This window comes from Salmo trutta, chromosome 17, assembly GCF_901001165.1.
Source record: "Salmo trutta chromosome 17, fSalTru1.1, whole genome shotgun sequence".
Classification (NCBI taxonomy): domain Eukaryota; kingdom Metazoa; phylum Chordata; class Actinopteri; order Salmoniformes; family Salmonidae; genus Salmo; species Salmo trutta.
In genome coordinates this window covers 40626531-40648059 of record NC_042973.1, presented here as the reverse complement: position 1 = coordinate 40648059, position 21529 = coordinate 40626531, and the positions used below count along the sequence as shown (strand labels likewise).

The 21529-nt window shown below is 43.8% G+C and overlaps 1 protein-coding gene across 8 annotated transcripts in view; it reads right to left on the bottom strand.

The window, feature by feature from the left end:
* Nucleotides 1-11113, bottom strand: part of mtss1la (MTSS I-BAR domain containing 2a) — a 45402-nt gene extending 34289 nt beyond the window's left edge. For 6 of the 8 annotated variants that reach the window (XM_029696785.1, XM_029696789.1, XM_029696787.1 and 3 more), the window contains exons 1-3: nucleotides 9559-10088; nucleotides 1777-1838; nucleotides 1517-1590 (exon numbers count right to left, since the gene is read on the bottom strand). In XM_029696785.1, coding sequence (XP_029552645.1) covers nucleotides 1517-1590; nucleotides 1777-1838; nucleotides 9559-9627 — 205 coding nt within the window. In that variant the 5' untranslated portion in view covers nucleotides 9628-10088. Of the gene's footprint in view, nucleotides 1-1516; nucleotides 1591-1776; nucleotides 1839-8585; nucleotides 8848-9558; nucleotides 10089-11067 lie in introns of those variants that run through there. The other 2 variants (XM_029696791.1, XM_029696790.1) reach the window with 2 other exon arrangements.
* Between the last annotated feature and the right edge of the window lie 10416 nt (nucleotides 11114-21529).

The following is a 21529-nucleotide window of genomic DNA, read 5'->3' as shown; positions in this document are numbered from 1 at the left end:
AGGATGACTGACGGATTGGACCTTCTTATGTCTAGGCCATCGGACAGCCTCATCACACCTGGCGGCCCACTGTTACAGCATCTGACCTCACTTTAGGTTGTGTGATGCAGCCTCCTCATTGATGCAGTCCCGTTTGGCAGTGTATCCCTTGATGGTATCACTTTACTTGGATGTCTGTAGATGCTTAGTAAATGATCGCGTGTTACCCTATTCATCAGTTCATTTGTAATGAATGGGCGACTATAGAACAGCAGATGGGCTGTTGCAGACTATACAGACTCAGAGGTGGTTATGTGGAGGTATAGATTATTCTCTATAGGACGGAACACATGTAAAGTATACATAGCGCACTACTAGATTCTACAGACTGCTTCGTGTGTGTCAGCATGAGGTCTAAGGTCAGGTGGCTGAGCACCAGCTGTTGTGTGTGTGTGTCTGTGTGTGTGTGCATATGACTATGTGTGTAGGTTTTTGACCTAAATACGGCTCTCGATGATCAACTGGGTGGAAATCTGTTTTAATCATTGTCCTACATCGCATCTGTCTGCCGCTCCATACAGTGACAAAGCAAGATCAAAACACGACCTCATCACCAGCCCTACATACAATAAAGCTCAGCTTTACACTTTAGTGGGTTGTTTCCATGCAGATTCCCCCCTCCTTTCAGATCTTAAATTACGATACAGTACTGAATCTGGACATGAGTCCTGTTCAAATACTCCTCAAACGCATCCTTCCTTCAATCAAGTCATCTCATTGACTACCTCTACCAAGGAAGGCTGCATTTTCAGAGTATTTCAACAGGACCCTAGAGCCTGTATACTGCTGATAGCAGACACTGTGCACTTCTCGGTAGTCTTAAAGATGCGTTATAAAGGTTTTGTATAATTTCAGCCAGTAGTTTTAAAAGTAGCGCTCACGAGCCTTGTATTTGTGTTTCCCGAAGGCAGTAATGTAATTTATTGGCACATAGACCGGATAGATGCAGTGAAATGTGTTGTTTTACAGGGTCAGCCATTGTAGTACAGCGTCCCTGAAGCAAATTGGGGTTAAGTGCCTTGCTCAAGGGCACATCGACAGATTTCTCACCTTGTCGGCTCGGGTATTTGAACCAGTGACCTTTTGGTTACCGGCCCAATGCTTGCAGCTTTTCTTCTAGTAATCGCAGTCCGCAGACAGACATTATTGGACAATTGTGTACGATTGTGTAGAACGTCGGACATTTCGAAATAGGTTACTTCCTGACAAATTTCCTGCAATTCGGGTTTGATATGTTACGAATTCCACTTCGTACGATATGTTTTGAATTTGTAAGTGCGTAAGATCCCATTCAATCTGTTTAAGAGGCTTCCCTCTCTTCTTTTTCCTTCCTTTGAACCACACTGAGATGTGAAAAATACTAGATAAGTGAAAGCAATAACAAAATCACTGTAGGATATTAGTTTCACCTATACAATGTTTTCAGATTTGGTCGAGTCAAGGATGAGGAAACAAGGATATTAGAAAGTCTCCTTACCTCTTGAGTTGGTCGCCATGTCTGCCACCTTCTGAAAGGCATCTAGAAATGCCACTGTTGCCAGAACTGTGGTCCTACATGTGGACAGGAGGAGGAAACAGCAGTCAGCACTCAACATCTACATTGACTAGAAACCATCAACAGTCCAGAATGTCAACACAGGACAGTTGGAGTTACCAGTCTACTGAAGAGGGATTGGATAGGACATTCAATTATAGTCAGTCTCATAGACATAAATACTAAAGAAATGAAGGTCTCACCGGAGTTGGGAGTGCAGTTTAGTAGCCTTGGCACTGAAGTCTTCCCACACTGGATATGAACTCTGGAGGAAAAAGGAAGCAAATGTTAGGTAAAACCTTTTGCACCACACACACACACACACACACACACACACACACACACCACACGCACGCACACACACACACACACACACACCCACCCACCCACCCACCCACCCACACACACACACACACACACCACACACACACACACACACCCACACACACACACACACACACCCACCCACCCACCCACACACACACACACACACACACACACACACACACACACACACACACACACACACACACACACACACACACACCACACGCACACACGCACACACACACCCACACACACACACACACACACACACACACACCACACACACACACACACACACACACACACACACACATCATACTTTGTTCCAGTTGACCAGCACTTTGGAGCACTTTCTGTGCTCAGCATTTTGATATGACTCAGAACAACATAATACATTATCGTCCTATCAAGCTTGCATATTCTCTCTGTCCTAACCAAGCTGAAAACACAGTTGACTGTGAAAATGAAACATGTGCCCAACATGGATGCATAACTCTGAAAGGTAGCTTCTCCCCCAAGGGTAAGTCTTGTAGTCAACACAGCATGCCTAAAGAACACACTTCTGCTGATACATGTATTTTAAAAGGGTATTTAACTGCATTGCTACAACGTTCCCAGACTGTGTGACTATCTAATAGCGTCTGTGGGGTGCTGCAGGATGGGCTGGGGTGTATGTGGAGGGGGGAAGGGGGAAATTGGGGGGGACAGAGCAGGTTGCATGTCGGCTCTTTAAAGGCCCAATGCAGTCAAAAATGTGATTTGTCTGTGTTTTATATACATTTCCAAACTATGAGGTTGGAATAATACTGTGAAATTGTGATAATGCCCTTTTAGTGTAAGAGTTGTTTGGTGGGATGGAGTTTTGGCCTGCCTGGCAGGCAGTAAATTAGTTAATAGACCAATAGGAAAGAGAGTTCCAAACCTCTCTGCCAATAACAGCTAGTTTTCCGTTTTCCCCAGAGAGAGGGGGACACAGCCTGACTACATATTCACAATCTTCTCTTGCAGAGAAGTGAGAAGACAGCAGAGAAAGGAGAAAATAGTCAAAAAAACATCCCAGATCATTCACTCTCATCCTATTTCTCTCCTCATATCCTCCCAAGGAATAATCCTCCCAAGTTCAACAAAAATAAAATGAAGAGATTCCATGTTTTCCAGATCTTTCTATGAGAAAATGAACTCCTCACAAAGTGATCTGGTTTCACTATAAAGGCTATCACATTCACTGTTAAAATGTTATCCCCGTGCTTCACCCTTCTCCCTGTCTGTCTTCACTGGGCTGCAACAGGTGGCTAATCAGCTTTTCAGCCCTGCGCCTCCCGGCGACAACAGAGGAGGCTGAGAAGAGGCTGAGAGGAGGTTGAGCCACGACAGCTGAGGGAGCAGGGGGAATGCAGGGTTAAGAGATCCACGCAGTGCATCGAAGGAAGACAAACACACATATGCGTGAATGCATAAACACACATACAGAGCTCCTAAAACCCAGGCAGATCCTTCCTCGGTTAATGAATTCATCTGAAGAGAGCAGGGATGGCTGTTATATAACTGCATCAGATGCTGGCTGGTCTGTGTCATGTTGCACTGTTAGATATAGAGGAGTTAGAGATACACGCAGAGCTCTCAACAGGCTGCAACACTGACAGTGTGTACCTAGCCTAAATAGCTGTGTTAGTCATAGAGACATGGGGCTAATTCTCTCCTTGGCTTGCCAGGAAGGAGGCCAAGCACTAGGCACCTGGGTAATTTACATAAGGTACAAAATGGAAGAAAAGTGACTGAAACCGGGAGGGATTACTTGGACTTTTCCAATAAGAAAGGCTAATTTCCATATTTCCATTGCATGCCCTAGCCCAGGGGTATTCAAATCTTAACCTACGAGGTCCGGAGTACTGCTGGTTTTCGGTTCTACCTGATAATTAATTGCACCCACCTGGTGTCCACGGTTTAAATCAGTCCCTGATTAGAAGGAAAGAATGAAAGAATATAGTGGAACTGGCTTCAAGGTCCAGATTTGAATTTGAAGGCCCTAGTGAATACGACCCAGTTGTGCTGACTGCTGAGTAAAGTTTTATGAATCTTGACCCATTGATTCCAGCTGTTTATCAATAGGTCCCTTTCTCCAAGCCTCATTTTGCTCCCGTAGACACGGCGAGAAAAAAAAATGTAGGAAATGCCGATATTAAGCGCTGATCTCATTGAGAGTCTTAGTGTTTGACAAATGACGCCCCATAAATAGATGGTGTCGAGTGGCCATGGCCAGTTAGGCACTGTGAGTAGATGATCAATACCAGGGATCAGGGAAGGAGTACTGATATAGGATCAGTTTTGCCTTTTAGATTATAATGAAGGGGGGGACCTTGGTGGTTTTTAAACTGTTATTTGGCATATCTTGTTGCTACTGTAGCTACTCTGTTGACAGTTTGGACAAGAACATGTGGTAGCTAACTAGCTTGTTAATTGTTAACAAACAAATGAGTGAATGTGCTAGAAAGCTAACCAGCTAGCTAGTTGACTGCTGTGGTTAGCCAAAAAGGACATCTCTGAGGCGCTAAACGTTTTCTTACACTATGATTTAGGACATTTGAAACAACTGGGAAACGTCCATGACAGGCATTGTCGTCAGCTTGCTTCATAACATCTGAGCTCAGGAAGCGCCAACCACCAATCAGCCTACACCACCGTGCACACACCCGTCGTTACTGTGACAAATGACAGGCTGTCCGAACACACACAAATATGATTCGGTCACTTGTAACTTACTGTTTGGACATTCAGTATTCAAAAAATGATATGAGCATTAAGGCCTGAAGTTTGAACAAAGACTTTATGGAAGCAGAGCTCCAAGCCTAGGGAGAGGAAGGACATAATCATTCTATATATCCTCACACTTTCTATATATGCAGGTTAGATATTGTTTATAACTAGGGCCCAGAGTTCTTCCTGGTCACGTTCTATATTTATATAGTTTATAACGAGGGCCCAGAGTTGATCAGATTATGTGGTCAGGAAACTCCTAGTCCTATTTATGGCGAGTAGGGCAGAGCCGGGACGAAAGTAACACGCCCGTTTTCTCAGATAACACAGAAGCTAGAATGACGTAGTGAAGTCAGCACATTCCTAATGTGGAGGATGACCCTCCCTGAAAAAAAAACTGCCCAGTCTGACCATGCCTTGCCGAGTAATCAACAAAAAGTGGTTTTGAGCGATGTAAGTAAAAAAACAGACCTGGAAATATTTGTTGGTTGTAGAGTTGTGTTGAGTTGTTAAGGCTCCGAACATATGTCATTTTCTGAACCCATCTAGTGACTAAATGACAGCATAGGTCCCAAGTATCATGCTAGCTAGTCTTGTTGTTAGCCTGGGAGAAGTTACAGGAGAGATGGGTGGGATGAAAGTAACACAATGTAAATTGATGACATGGAATAAAATAAAATAAAACATTTAAGCACAGGCCATTGTCCCTTCTAGTTCATATTGCGTTTATATCGTTATCAAAATATCAACAAGTGACTGAATGTTTGAAAATGATATGACATATTTAGAATTACGCCTTAATCAATTAACTTGATGGATCAGCTCACATAAGGTTTTATCGACAGGTTAATAGTTAAATATACACTATATATACAAATGTATGTGGACAGCCCTTCAAATTTGTGGATTCGGCTATTTCAGCTACAGCCGTTGCTGACAGGTGTATAAAATCGAGCACACAGCCATGCAATCTCCATAGACAATCATTGGCAGTAGAATGGCCTTACTGAAGAGCTCAGTGACTTTCAACGTGGCACAGTCATAGCTTACCACCTTTCCAACAAGTCAGTTCGTCAAATGTGTGCCCTGCTGGAGCTGTCCCGGTAAGCTGTAAGTGCTGTTATTGTGAAGTGGAAACGTCTAGGAGGAACAACGGCTGTTTTTCATGTTTTGGGTTACGCCCCTTATTTCCAGTGAAGGAAATCTTAACGCTACAGCATACAATGACATTCTAGACAATTCTGTGCTTCCAACTTTGTGGCAACGGTTCGGGGAATGCCCTTTCCTGTTTCAGAATGACAATGCCCCTGTGCACAAAGCGAGGGGGCATATAGAAATGGTTTGTTGAGATCAGTGTGGAAGAACTTGACTGGCCTGAACAGAGCTCTGACCTCAACCCCATCTAACACCTTTGGGATGAATTGGAACGCCGACTGCTAGCCAGGCCTAATCGTCCAACATCAGTGCCCGACCTCACAAATGCTCTTGTTGTGAATTGGAAGCAAGTTCCCGCAGCGATGTTCCAACATCTAGTGGAAAGCCTTCCCAGAAGAGTGGAGACTGTTATAGCAGCAAAGGGGGGACCAACTCCATATTAATGCCCATGATTTTGGAATGAGGTGTTCAATATGCAGGTGTCCACATACTTTTGGGTCTCAACCCCGCCCTGTGCAACTGGGTCCTTGACTTCCTGACGGGCCACCCCCAAGGTGGTGAGGGTAGGAAACAACATCTCCACTTCCCTGACCCTCAACACTGGGGCAGTAGTGAGCTTGATCACCAACAACAACGAGACAGCCTACAGGGAGGAGGTGAGGGCACTCGGAGTGTGGTGTCAGGAAAATAACCTCTCACTCAACGTCAACAAAACAAAGGAGATGATTGTGGACTTCAGGAAACAGCAGAGGGAGCACCCCCCTATCCACATCGAAGGGACAGCAGTGGAGAAGGTGGAAAGTTTTAAGTTCCTCTGCGTACACATCACGGACAAACTGAAATGGTCCACCCACACAGACAGTGTGGTGAAGAAGGCGCAACAGCGCCTCTTCAACCTCAGGAGGCTGAAGAAATCTGGCTTGTCACCTACAACCCTCACAGACTTTTACAGATGCACAACCGAGAGCATCTTGTCGGGCTGTATCCCCGCCTAGTATGGCAACTGCACAGCCCTCAACTGCAGGGCTCTCCAGAGGGTGGTGCGGTCTGCACAATGCATCACCGGGGGCAAACTACCTGCCCTCCAAGACACCTACAGCACCCAATGTCACAGGAAGGTCAAAAAAATAATCAACGACAACAACCACCCGAGCCACTGCCTGTTCACCCCGCTATCATCCAGAAGGCGAGGTCAGTACAGGTGCATCAAAGCCGAGACCGAGAGACTGAAAAACAGCTTCTATCTCAAGGCCATCAGACTGTTAAACAGCAATCACTAACTCAGAGAGGCTGCTGCCTACATAGACACTTATCACTGGCCACTTTAATAAATGGATCACTAGTAACTTTAAACAATGCCACTTTAATAATGTTAACATATACCTACATTACTCATCTCATATGTATATACTGTACTCTATACCATCTCCTGCATCTTGCCTATGCCGCTCGGCCATCGCTCATCCGTATATTTACACATACATATTCTTATTCACCCCTTTAGATTTGTGTGTGTTAGGTAGTTGTTGGGGAATTGTTAGAATACTTGTTAGATATTACTGCACTGTTGGAAATAGAAGCACAAGCATTTTGCTACACTCGCATTTAAATCTGCTAACCATGTGTATGTGACCAATAACATCTGCTAACCATGTGTATGTGACCAATAACATCTGCTAACCATGTGTATGTGACCAATAACATCTGCTAACCATGTATATGTGACCATTAACATCTGTTAACCATGTGTATGTGACCAATAACATCTGCTAACCATGTGTATGTGACCAATAACATCTGCTAACCATGTGTATGTGACCAATAACATCTGCTAACCATGTATATGTGACCATTAACATCTGTTAACCATGTGTATGTGACCAATAACATCTGCTAACCATGTGTATGTGACCATTAACATCTGTTAACCATGTGTATGTGACCAATAACATCTGCTAACCATGTGTATGTGACCAATAACATCTGCTAACCATGTGTATGTGACCAATAACATCTGCTAACCATGTGTATGTGACCAATAACATCTGCTAACCATGTGTATGTGACAAATCACATGTTGATTTGATTTGTATATCTTCATGATTCTGGTGGTCAATTACATGGAAATGTGATGAGCATGATGAGTTTGCCGTTTGTGAAGGGCATACAGACGTTTATTCTATCAAGACACGAGGAGCAAGTATGACAAGAACAGCTGGAGCCCACCTGATTGGAAGGGCTAAGCATGAATAGTCAGTGGAAATTGTGAAAAACACCTACTACATCCCCATTCAGGTAAGTTGAGAAAAATATGGTTAATACAGCTATTATGTCATCCATTTTAGTCTGATTAATATTGTATGGCAAAATATTGTGGTTGCGCAACATTGTGATGTTGACGCATGGTTCATTTTCATAAATTATAAACCTACAGCATAAATTATTCAAATCGACACAAACATGAAATGATGGCCGATACTACATTTGTTGAAAGTAATAAGCATTACAAACCAGAAACATGGAGATAAGACAGATTTTGTGCACTCGCCAGCTGTTACTTTCGTCCCAATGCTCTGTTACTCCCGCCCTACCAACAGGTACAGAAATAACGGCGCAGTAGTTCTGTTCTCTGTCTATTTCATTGCAACTCATTTATCCTAGAAATGACATTACAGTTGCTAATGATAGAGGACATATATACGTTGTTTGTCATAAAATATGGAGTCTCTAGCTCTATCGATCTCTGAGTAATTAGGAAAAAAGCTACAAATGTTACCTTCGTCCTGGTGTTCCCCTAGCCTATCCTCGTAGACAATGTCGCCCGACAATTCTTGTCAGCGACCAACTTGTCTTCCTCCACGGCTGATGACCATGCCTGTTCATACTTTCCATCTTTTGTACAACAGACCAAACCAGGCCACGGCCTCAACCTATGTGCACTTGTCCAGCCTGGCTGCCCATTCCCCAAAAACCCCATCATCTAAATATAAAGAGAGACATCACAATCGTGGACTCGTGGACACTGGCCAGTGGCCATACGGTGTCCGTGAGCCAGACCACGGCCAATAGGGACCAGGGGCTAGTGGCCAAAATGGTCAAGTGATTTGACACATGATGTCTTTGTCAAAGAGGTGCCTTCCTGGATGAGAAGGGGTCGCCAAATTTGATCAATCAACCCCTCTCTCCATCATTGGCCCGACGTTAGACAGGAAAATGTGTAGGCACACAGGCACACACTAAAAACATGTTATGGGTTATGTGATCAATGTATGCATCATGTTTTATATGTCCACATCCCAGTTGCTGAGGTGAAATAAAGGTTGTTTGTCATGTTTGTCGGATTCGGTTAGTGAGCAGTCATACATCCATCAAGACATCCATAATAACTGTGGATGTAACAATGACTGATTAGAGGTGGGCCGATGGGAACCCAGGCCTTTTTATTCAGACATTATTCTGTTATTATTTAGTTAAAGATAACAATAGTATAACATACATTTTGCATAACAAAGTATAGCCTATTCAAGGACAAAGTGTTGGTCGTCACCAGAATAGCTGCCCCTCTACAAACCTGCCCACTCTAGGCAAATAACACAAAGGAAAAATATTTATCACAATGTATCCTATTGCATAGCCAGTGAGGGGGTAGGGAATAGGGAACAGGAGAGGAAACAAAGGCAGTAAATTGCGTCTGATCATCAAGGCAATAGGTCGGTAAAAACCTGTCGACATGAATCGAGCTCTGGTACCTTCATGTCGTTGACGATAGCTTGGAATAATCCACCCAACGCTCCGTACTCCTTTTCTACCGACTCCATAATCACAGTAGTCTCTCAACGATGACTGAATACGATCAATTAAATGTCCAGAAGCAGCAAAATATTCAAACATCAGAACCCCGATCTTTTCACTCGCCCTTCGTTGTCCTTTCCCATCCAAGCCAGACGCAGAGGATGCGAAACCCCCAGATACAGGGCAGACAAAAATAAATCTGCTACTCAATGGCACCGGGCTTTTGACGCTCGGTGGTGACTCTCTCTGCTCGGACGGGAGTGATGGAGAGGAGGCAAAATCCTCGTTCCAATTCCCTCCAGTCTACAAACTGCGAAAAGAAGAGCAGGGTGAGTTCGAGTCAATGTCGATCTTCATCTTTGGTTGATATCACGGGCAAATGTGGAAATCACCAGTCCGGGGACCACGAGAGTCGGTCGTTCAGTCACAGCTCTGGAAACGGGGGCGCGCTCTGTTAGAAAGGAACAGATGTCTTGAAGCGGAGGTTCTGTAGTTCGATCCATAGGAATTGTGAAGGGGGCAGGTCAGTGTTTTTGTCACATGCAGCGTGGAGGGAGGGACACCCCCGACTCAAACAAAAGTGAGTCCGTCTTCTCATTCAAGCATACTCTGAAGAGAAAAACAAAGGATATCCCCAGCTCCAAATGGGCTTTCAGCATGCACGCGCCTGTTCATCATTGACTGTATCAATCCCGAGTTTTTGTTGCAAGCAACAATGGATCGAACACAACATCTAGACCCCACCCTGCACATATGCTGCTGAATATGTTATTTTAAGCAAACATGTCATTTCAAGTTAAAGGAACCTTCATGTTTTTCTTTAATACATACACTAGCGGTATTAATTACATTGCATAGCAACAAAGTTGACCGTTGTTGTTTGAAATAAGAACTGTTCTTTATTCCACCTGTGTGATAACAATAAAAGGTATCTGATTCCCCAATTTTTTTTAATGTAAATTGTCTACTTTGTAGAAGAGGATTTATTTCAGTTGCATGTAACTTTTTATTTAGAATTTTTGGGGGAAATCCATACCGGCCATAACGGCAGTAAATGACGATAGTTGCTAATTGGTGAGTAAAGAACGTATTTTGACATGATACAACTTGAAAAGCTAGTTAATGGCATGTTGAATGACTGCTTCTTGGGCTTAAAGGAGAATCGCCATATCACCGTCTCCTGTAAAGCCAGATTCTCGATCAGTGTTTCCCCAACCACGTGGGCAGCCATGATGAGTCTGTCAGAGGCCTGTCTGTGGGCCTGCAGCCCAGTCAGTCTGAACCAGAGCTCGCTCAGCCTCGCTGGCATCCTCAGCAAAAAAATATCCCGACACTGAAACCACCTCCCTCCTCCACCACCAACCCACAACTGCATGTGTGTCTGCACGAGTTTCCCTTATTACCTAATTCAGTGAATGATGGCTTTAGTAAGAGGGAAAAACGCCAACTCTTCTGTTTATACTCACTTTCCGTAAGACTGTATGACTGAAATCAATTATCCACTCTCAACGTGTCAAGCTTGAGACTTTGACGATCTTGAAAGCTTACGTAACTTAAGTGTAGCCCTTTACGCTTCTACCGTATACGAGTTGAACATTGGAGACTGATAAGCGGCTAAAATGGAACGCAGTGGCTGTACAATAACATGATTTACATGACGTCAGAGCTCAGTGGCTGTACAGTAACACGCTATACATGATGTCAGAGCTCAGTGGCTGTACAGTAACATGCTATACATGATGTCAGAGCTCAGTGGCTGGACAGTAACATGCTATACATGATGTCAGAGCTCAGTGGCTGGACAGTAACATGCTATACATGACGTCAGAGCTCAGTGGCTGTACAGTAACATGCTATACATGATGTCAGAGCTCAGTGGCTGGACAGTAACATGCTATACATGACGTCAGAGCTCAGTGGCTGGACAGTAACACGCTATACATGACGCCAGAGCTCAGTGGCTGAACAGTAACACGCAATACATGACTTCAGAGCTCAGTGGCTGTACAGTAACATGCTATACATGACGTCAGAGCTCAGTGGCTGTACAGTAACATGCTAAACATGACGTCAGAGCTCAGTGGCTGTACAGTAACATGCTAAACATGACGTCAGAGCTCAGTGGCTGTACAGTAACATGCTATACATGACGTCAGAGCTCAGTGGCTGTACAGTAACATGCTAAACATGATGTCAGAGCTCAGTGGCTGTACAGTAACATGCTATACATGACGTCAGAGCTCAGTGGCTGTACAGTAACATGCTAAACATGATGTCAGAGCTCAGTGGCTGTACAGTAACATGCTATACATGACGTCAGAGCTCAGTGGCTGTACAGTAACACGCTATACATGACGTCAGAGCTCAGTGTCTGTACAGTAACACGCTATACATGACGTCAGAGCTCAGTGGCTGTACAGTAACATGCTATACATGACGTCAGAGCTCAGTGGCTGTACAGTAACATGCTATACATGACGTCAGAGCTCAGTGGCTGACAGTAACACGCTATACATGACGTTAGAGCTCAGTGGCTGTACAGTAACATGCTATACATGACGTCAGAGCTCAGTGGCTGACAGTAACACGCTATACATGACGTCAGAGCTCAGTGGCTGTACAGTAACATGCTAAACATGACGTCAGAGCTCAGTGGCTGTACAGTAACATGCTATACATGACGTCAGAGCTCAGTGTCTGTACAGTAACATACTATACATGACGTCAGAGCTCAGTGGCTGTACAGTAACACGCTATACATGACGTCAGAGCTCAGTGGCTGTACAGTAACATGCTATACATGACGTCAGAGCTCAGTGGCTGTACAGTAAAATTCTATACATGACGTCAGAGCTCAGTGGCTGTACAGTAACACGCTATACATGACGTCAGAGCTCAGTGTCTGTACAGTAACACGCTATACATGACGTCAGAGCTCAGTGGCTGTACAGTAACACGCTATACATGACGTCAGAGCTCAGTGGCTGTACAGTAACATGTTATACATGGCGTCAGAGCTCAGTGGCTGTACAGTAACACGCTATACATGACGTCAGAGCTCAGTGGCTGTACAGTAACATGCTATACATGACGTCAGAGCTCAGTGTCTGTACAGTAACATGCTATACATGACGTCAGAGCTCAGTGGCTGTACAGTAACACGCTATACATGACGTCAGAGCTCAGTGGCTGTACAGTAACATGCTATACATGACGTCAGAGCACACGCTATACATGACGTCAGAGCTCAGTGGCTGTACAGTAACATGCTATACATGACGTCAGAGCTCAGTGGCTGTACAGTAACACGCTATACATGACGTCAGAGCTCAGTGTCTGTACAGTAACACGCTATGCATGACGTCAGAGCTCAGTGGCTGTACAGTAACATGCTATACATGATGTCAGAGCTCAGTGGCTGTACAGTAACACGCTATACATGACGTCAGAGCTCAGTGGCTGTACAGTAACACGTTATACATGACGTCAGAGCTCAGTGGCTGTACAGTAACATGCTATACATGATGTCAGAGCTCAGTGGCTGTACAGTAACACGCTATACATGACGTCAGAGCTCAGTGGCTGAACAGTAACATGCTAAACATGACGTCAGAGCTCAGTGGCTGTACAGTAACATGTTATACATGACGTCAGAGCTCAGTGTCTGTACAGTAACACGCTATACATGACGTCAGAGCTCAGTGGCTGTACAGTAACACGTTATACATGATGTCAGAGCTCAGTGGCTGTACAGTAACATGCTATACATGACGTCAGAGCTCAGTGGCTGTACAGTAACACGCTATACATGACTTCAGAGCTCAGTGGCTGTACAGTAACACGTTATACATGACGTCAGAGCTCAGTGGCTGTACAGTAACATGCTATACATGACATCAGAGCTCAGTGGCTGTACAGTAACACGCTATACATGACGTCAGAGCTCAGTGGCTGTACAGTAACACGCTATACATGACGTCAGAGCTCAGTGGCTGTACAGTAACACGCTATACATGACGTCAGAGCTCAGTGGCTGTACAGTAACACGCTATACATGACGTCAGAGCTCAGTGGCTGTACAGTAACACGCTATACATGACGTCAGAGCTCAGTGGCTGTACAGTAACATGCTATACATGACGTCAGAGCTCAGTGGCTGTACAGTAACATGCTATACATGACGTCAGAGCTCAGTGGCTGAACAGTAACATGCTAAACATGACGTCAGAGCTCAGTGGCTGTACAGTAACATGCTATACATGGCGTCAGAGCTCAGTGGCTGTACAGTAACATGCTATACATGACGTCAGAGCTCAGTGTTTGTACAGTAACATGCTATACATGACGTCAGAGCTCAGTGGCTGTACAGTAACATGCTATACATGATGTCAGAGCTCAGTGGCTGTACAGTAACACGTTATACATGACGTCAGAGCTCAGTGGCTGAACAGTAACATGCTATACATGACGTCAGAGCTCAGTGGCTGTACAGTAACATGCTATACATGATGTCAGAGCTCAGTGGCTGTACAGTAACACGCTATACATGACGTCAGAGCTCAGTGGCTGTACAGTAACATGCTATACATGACGTCAGAACTCAGTGGCTGTACAGTAACACGTTATACATGACGTCAGAGCTCAGTGGCTGTACAGTAACATGCTATACATGATGTCAGAGCTCAGTGGCTGTACAGTAACACGCTATACATGACGTCAGAGCTCAGTGGCTGTACAGTAACATGCTATACATGACGTCAGAACTCAGTGGCTGTACAGTAACACGTTATACATGACGTCAGAACTCAGTGGCTGTACAGTAACACGTTATACATGACGTCAGAGCTCAGTGGCTGTACAGTAACATGCTATACATGACGTCAGATCACTGTCTCTGTGCTTCACGGTGCTGTATGGGTTTTGACTGTATGGGTTTTGAATGACAGCCATTCTAAACTTGAACACCGTGCGGAAAAGAAGTTGCCTCCCGCTAATTGGCCAACTTTTGCAAATGTTTTGTTGTCCGAGTGAGGGAAATTCTGGAAATTACGAGAGCTCAATGTATTTTAAAAGATGAGACGTTGATGATTATACAAGCAAGGCGAACACCCTTGAGTCCAAATGTGCACATCACATTTCCATATCATAAAACTCATATAATATACAATGTCAACGTTTATGATCACTATGTCTGATGTACAGTTACAAGATGACATGACGCAATACTTTGGGTTGACCAGAACAGAATGAGCCTATGTTTATTGTATTGTGAAGAAAATTTGGCACAGATCTGAATGCACTCCTTACTCCATTCTATGCACTGCAAAATAATGTCTGACTCGGCTATTTATTTTTCTAACAGCAGTGCGCTTGTGCTGCGGTCGGAGGGTTGGCAGTATTTGAGGTGTCTTTAAAAACAAGCGCAAAAGTGACAATTTCATGCAGCGCTAATGGGAAGTTTTAAGACCCACAAAAAGCAATGATACAAGTCTAGCATTTGTATAGACGCGCAAATGTTATTCTTAAATACATTTAGGCCTAAGTGTGCGTACAGTGCCATGGAATGAGAGAAGCGATTTATGATATCATGCTTCTGACCCCAAACAGATTGTATTCCATTTTATATCAAGCCCTCCATAGGCTACCCTTACCCATACCTACAGTGCCTTCAGAAAGTATTCACACCCCTTTACTTTTCCCACATGTTGTTGTGTTACAGCCTGAATTTAAAATGGATTACATTGAGATTGTTTTGTTACTGGCCTACACACAATGCCATATAATGTAAAAGTGGAATTATGCTTTTCAAAATGTTTACAAATTAATAAAAAATGAAAAGCTGGAACAATAAGTATTCAACACCTTTGTTATGGCAAGCCTAAATAAGTTCAGGAGTAAAAATATGCTTAACAAGTCACATAATAAGTTGCGTGGACTCACTCTGTGTGCAATAATAGTGTTTAACATTATTTTTGAATGACTACCTCATCTCTGTACTCCACACATACAATTATCTGTAAGGTCCCTCAGTCGAGCAGTGAATTTCAAACACAGATTAAACCACAAAGACCAGAGAGGTTTTCCAATGCCTCGTAAAGGGCAGTTATTGGTAGATGGGTAAAAATAAAAAAGATGACATTGAATATCCCTTTGAGAATGGTGAAGTTATTAATTACACTTTGGATGGTGTATCAATACACCCATTCACTACAAAGATACAGGCGTCCTTCCTAACTCATTTGCCGGAGAGGAAGGAAACCACTCAGGGATTTCACCATGAAGCCAATGGTGACTTTAAAACAGTGAATGTTTCTGAGTTGCCAAGTTACAGTTTTGACTTAAATCTACTTGAAAATCTATGGCAATACCTTAAAATAGTTATCTAGCAATGATCAACAACCAATTTGACAGAGCTTGAAGAATTTTGAAAATAATCATGTGCAAATGTTGCACAATCCTGGTGTGGAAAGCTCTTAGAGACTTACCCAGAAAGATTGACAGCTGTAATCACTGCCAAAGGTACTTCTGTATTTGCGATAATTTCTAAAACCATGTTTTCACTTTGTCATTAGGCTTGCCAAATAGATTAAATCCATTTTTGAATTCAGGTCGTAACATAACAAAATGTGGAATAAGTCATGGGGTATGAATACTTTCTGAAGGCGCTGTATGCTGTCTGGTTCAACAGTAATGCGCTGTCTTTTTTATTCTGGCCTTGCAAAGTAGCCTATCGATAAAAAGTGTTTAAATGGTCTATTCGTCATAGTGCCTTGATTTGAAAATATACTGCACACCCTAAAACATACACACACATATGCCTATTTGCATACCTTAATTTCACTTGTTCAAGTATCCATCCTCATCTCCAAAGAGCGCATCTCATCTGGTTACCAAAGCTGCGCTCCTCCAAATGTATTTAAATGATTCAGTTCTATAATATAGTATCAATGGTCGGCCTAGGCTATATTTTGCTTATTGCGAATGTGCATCACACATATAATACAATTTACGGGTGTCTAGTGTTTTTTTGTTGTTGGAGAAGTGCAATGCGTAAAGACATGTAAGCTAGGCTCGTTGAAGCCAATTACAACAATATTGACTGCCAATACTCCAAGCATAGGCTATTGAGCAAACACTGGATGTTGTTTTACTGTTGCTATCACGCATTACTGTGTCCTACGCTATTTAATAAACTGTATTAGCCTATCAATACCAGGATGAAAATATTCTGTGCCCTCAGCCGAATTGGAGTTGATGACAATGCAAAGACCTTTAATAACCTTCAGAACTTGAGACACATGCATGCAGTATTAAGTCATGGAACATGTTAATTGGCCAAGACCTCAAACTTGTTTATTCATTAAAACCCAGCCTTTTCGCGCCACCACCAGCTATTGCGCTCATAATTCCAGCTGTGGAAATAGAAAAAATATTTCAGACACACTCCTGGACCTATTGCACTATGGCCAGTGCTTGGATTTACCATTGCATTAGGTGTGGGAGTGAAAGAACAGTTTATCTTTCCAAATAGGCGAAAAACCGATATAAACCATGTGATGTTCATTTTAAAATGTGATAACTGCATAAAATCATCATAGCATTTAAATCTAAGTCAAGCTGTTGTGTCTTAGCATTCCATTAACAGAGCGTGAACCTGGCTGGCCTGATACCAGAAACAATCCTAGCTACTCCTAACAGACTACTCCATTTGGAACATGCAGTTCTGTCAACCTTGACCTGATCACATGAGAGAGCCCCTCTCCACACCCGATCTAAAAAGAGAAAGATGCCCACAATGATTGACTGTGACCTTTGACCCCCTAGCAAGGCCTTACCCATGATTCCTTGGGCCCCCCCGGGTCTCTTGGGTTTATCACCCTTTCTGTACCCTCTGCCAAGTCCCAAACAGCCGGATGTTCCCGTTTCCAGGGAAATGGAAAGAGAGCCTGTGACTCGACTTTGCTTTTGGACGTTAACAAGGTTACATTCCATCTTAACTTCTCCTCCACATTTACTGGATTGATTGAATAGCGCAGAAGAGAACCTCCCCAGACAGTTTTTTGTTTCCTCTCGTCAAGACCAGTATGTAGGGGATCTAGTTTCAGGCATTTATTTTACGCCTGCTGCATTAGGTTACCCTTGGTGAGGGATAACATAGGGATGGCTGGGGTCTGCTCCGGGGTCAGCTGGCCATATGTCCACTTGACCATAAAATCAATCATGATTTACTATTATTCCTCCAAATACCAGCCACGGCTGTTACGTAAGTAATCCCTGTATGTCGTCCCAAGTTAAGTAAATATGTTCACCAGATACGTTTTAATGTATGCAAATCCAGTAACATGCAGGTGCAGGGTACAAGAAGTAAACTCATGATACTTTTGGGGCTTACTGTAACTCAAACTTTCCCCCCTTACTAGCTCTGACTTTGCTGATAGCTACTTTAAGAACATTTTTACTTACTATGATTGTGATATGTGGTTGTCCCACCTAACTATCTTAAGATGAATGCACTAATTTTAAGTCGCTCTGAATTAGAGCGTCTGCTAAATGAATAAAATGTACATGCCTGCACACTGTTGATTGCTTCGACACGAAGGTCTTCGCCAGGCTGTAAATAAGATGAACCCACAAGGGGAGTCTCATCTTGGCAGATGATTGGACTCAGCTAGGCTGAACTATTGGTGTCCATAATGTGCAATTACACAGAAGTTGGAATGTGTGTTAATACCTTGTAATCCAATTTCACACCATCTAATATTTGGCAGTATACAATAAAGCAAAATGTTCCAAAGTGTTTGGTGGATCTGATATTGCATAAACTGATGAATTGAGGCAGGAGGCATTGCCCTGTGATAGTCTGAATCAAATTGTGTACCATAACGATTGGGCCACACACATACAGGTAACTGCCACAATAAAGGAAACACCAACATAAAGCTTCCTAATAGGTGTGGGCCACAATGAGCCATAACAGCATCAATGTACCTTGGCATATATTCTACAAGTGTCTGGAACTCTATTGGAGGGATGTGACACCATTCTTCCACAATAAATTCCATAATTTAGTGTTTTGTTGTTGATGGTGGTGGAAAACGCTGTCTCAGGTGCCGCTCCAGAATCTCCCATAAGTGTTCAATTGGGTTGTGATCTGGTGACTGAGACCGCCATGGCATTTGGTTTACATTGTTTTCATGCTCATCAAACCATTCAGTGACCACTCGTGCCCTGTGGATGGGTGCATTGCCATCCTACTGGGGGTATCCAAAATAAATGACATGCCCAGCATTTTTATGCATGACCTTAAGCATGATGGAAGGTTGATTGCTTAATTAACTCAGGAACCACACCTGTGTGGAAGCACCTGCTTTCAATATACTTTTTATCCCTCATTTACTCAAGTGTTTTCATTATTTTGGCAGTTACCTGTAGATCTCAACAATACACATCTTACACTTACATTCTAAACTATAGTAGGAACTGAGTGAATATAATATCATCCAGAAAAACTGCAAAAACCAAAGGAAATGCCCTCCACAATAGTTGCAAAAACGCCAGTTGCTTGATTGAGTTAGATAAATATTCTGCTCTTCCTGACAGCTGTATTCAATGCTCTCAGTGAGAAACAGATGCAGCATATCCAAAATCCTCACCTCACACCAGGACAAAAAGAAGCAGGCCCAACATTTGCCCTTCTCTGTGGCAAGCCAACTGCAATATGAGACTCGGTGTTGACCTTGACTTTAAACGTGATCTTTGGCTAAAAGTGGAACTTTATCCCACTCCATAAACTGAAGGCCCCATGAAAGTGACCGCTCTGATGGGTGTGTGGGGGTGGGGTTTGAGTGCCCTTCACCAGCACATACTGTACCTCCATCATGGATGCATCCCAAATGGCACCCTGTTCCATATGTAGGGCACTACTTTTGGTCTATATAGAGAATAGAGTGCCATTTGGGACACACTATACAAGTCCATACATCAACAACATCTAGCAGATACTTCTATGTCCATAGAGCTTCTTCCTAAGTAATGGTTCCATGTGAACACTATCAGACACAGTGGCATGCTGCACAACTGAGTGTTTGACAGAAGCCTTCAAACAGAGGCAGGCCAGCTAATGAATGAGCTGATGTAAATGAAACAACTCCCTGTAGAGAGGAGGTACCATAGGCCCTCCCTGGAGCCTTGTCCTGGGGCCGTGGGGCCTTCTCTTTGACCTCCCTCTCTCGGTCTCTCCATACTTCCCTTCCTCTCCCTCATTTCCCTTCCCCCCATCTTTTCCCTCTTCCCCATATGTCCTCCTCTCCCCCTATATTTCCCTGGTCGATGGTCTCTACTTCCCCCATCATTCCCTTCTCTCCCACCTCTTCTTACCCCATCTTCCTCCATCTGTACCCCGATAGTACACCCTCTCCGCAACCCTGACACCTCCACTAAGGTCAGGGGAGCTGGAGGAGAAGATCCCCAGAGCCAAACTGGTGGGTTAGGTTCACATGGAACATGTGAGCCTGTGGAATCCCCCCCCCCCCCCCCCCCCCCCCCCCGTTCCGCCTGCCTGGCTAGCCCAGTGATTCGTTCAAAGGAGCCACAGACAAGTGTGCTTCCCCCGGTATATCTCAGAGAGCATGAGAGAGAGAGAGAGACAGGCCACATTACACCAGGGGAATTTCAGAGTGAGATTTACTTGACAAATACAGAGGCACACTTATACACACACGCACGCACAAACACACAGTAATACTGCAAATGGGAAAATAAACCCTCACGGACAATTAACACAGGCATAATAACTCCCAAACAAATACCCAGAAAACACAAATACAGTCCTGGGAAATGGTTACGCGATGTTGGAACATTGTGCATTCCTGGGCTCTATTGAACAGATAAAGATTCTGGAAAAGAACTGTGCATCATAGCATTTACACGCTTAGAAAAAAAGGTGCTATCTAGAACCTAAAAAGGTTCTTCAGCTGTCCCCATAGGAGAACCATTTAAAGAACTCTTTTGGTTCCATGTCCAATCAAATCAAATACATTTTTATTTGTCACATGCGCTAAATACAACAGGTAGACCTTACCTTGAAATGTTTACTTACAAGCCCTTAACCAACAATGCAGTTCAAGAAATATAATTAAGAAAATATTTACTAAATAAACAAAAGTTTAAAAAAGTAGCACAAGAAAATTACAAAACAATAACGAGGCCATATACAGGGGGTACCGGTACCGAGTCAATGTGCGGGGCAACAGGTTAGTTGAGGTCATTTGTAATGTGACTATGCATAGATTATAAACAGTGAGTAGCAGCAGTCTAAATAGTCCGGGTAGCCATTTGATTAATTGTTCAGCAGTCTTATGGCTTGGGGGTAGAAGCTGTTAAGGAGCCTTTTGGTCCTAGACTTGGCGTTCCGGTACCGCTTGCTGTGCGGTAGCAGAGAGAACAGTCTATGACTTGGGTGACTGGAGTCTTTTTGACCATTTTTTGGGCCTTCCTCTGACACCACCTAGTATATAGGGCCTGGATGTCAGGAAGCTTGGCCCCAGTGATGTACTGGGCCATCCACACCACCCACTGTAGCGCCTTACGGTCAGATGCCGAGCAATTGCCATAACTGGGGGTGATGCAACAGGTCAGGATACTCTCGATGGTGCAGCTGTAGAACGTTTTGAGAATCTGGGGACCCATGCCAAATCTTTTCATTCTCCTGAGGGGTAAAAGGTGTTGTCGTGCCCTCTTCACAAGTGTCTTGGTGTGTTTGGACCATGATATTGCGTTGGTGATGTGGACACCAAGAAACTCTCGATCCGCTCCTCTTCACCCCCGTCGATGTTAATGGGGGCCTGTTCGGCCTTCCTCTTCCTATAGTCCACGATCAGCTCCTTTGTCTTGCTCACAATGAGGGAGAGGTTGTTGTCCTGGCACCAC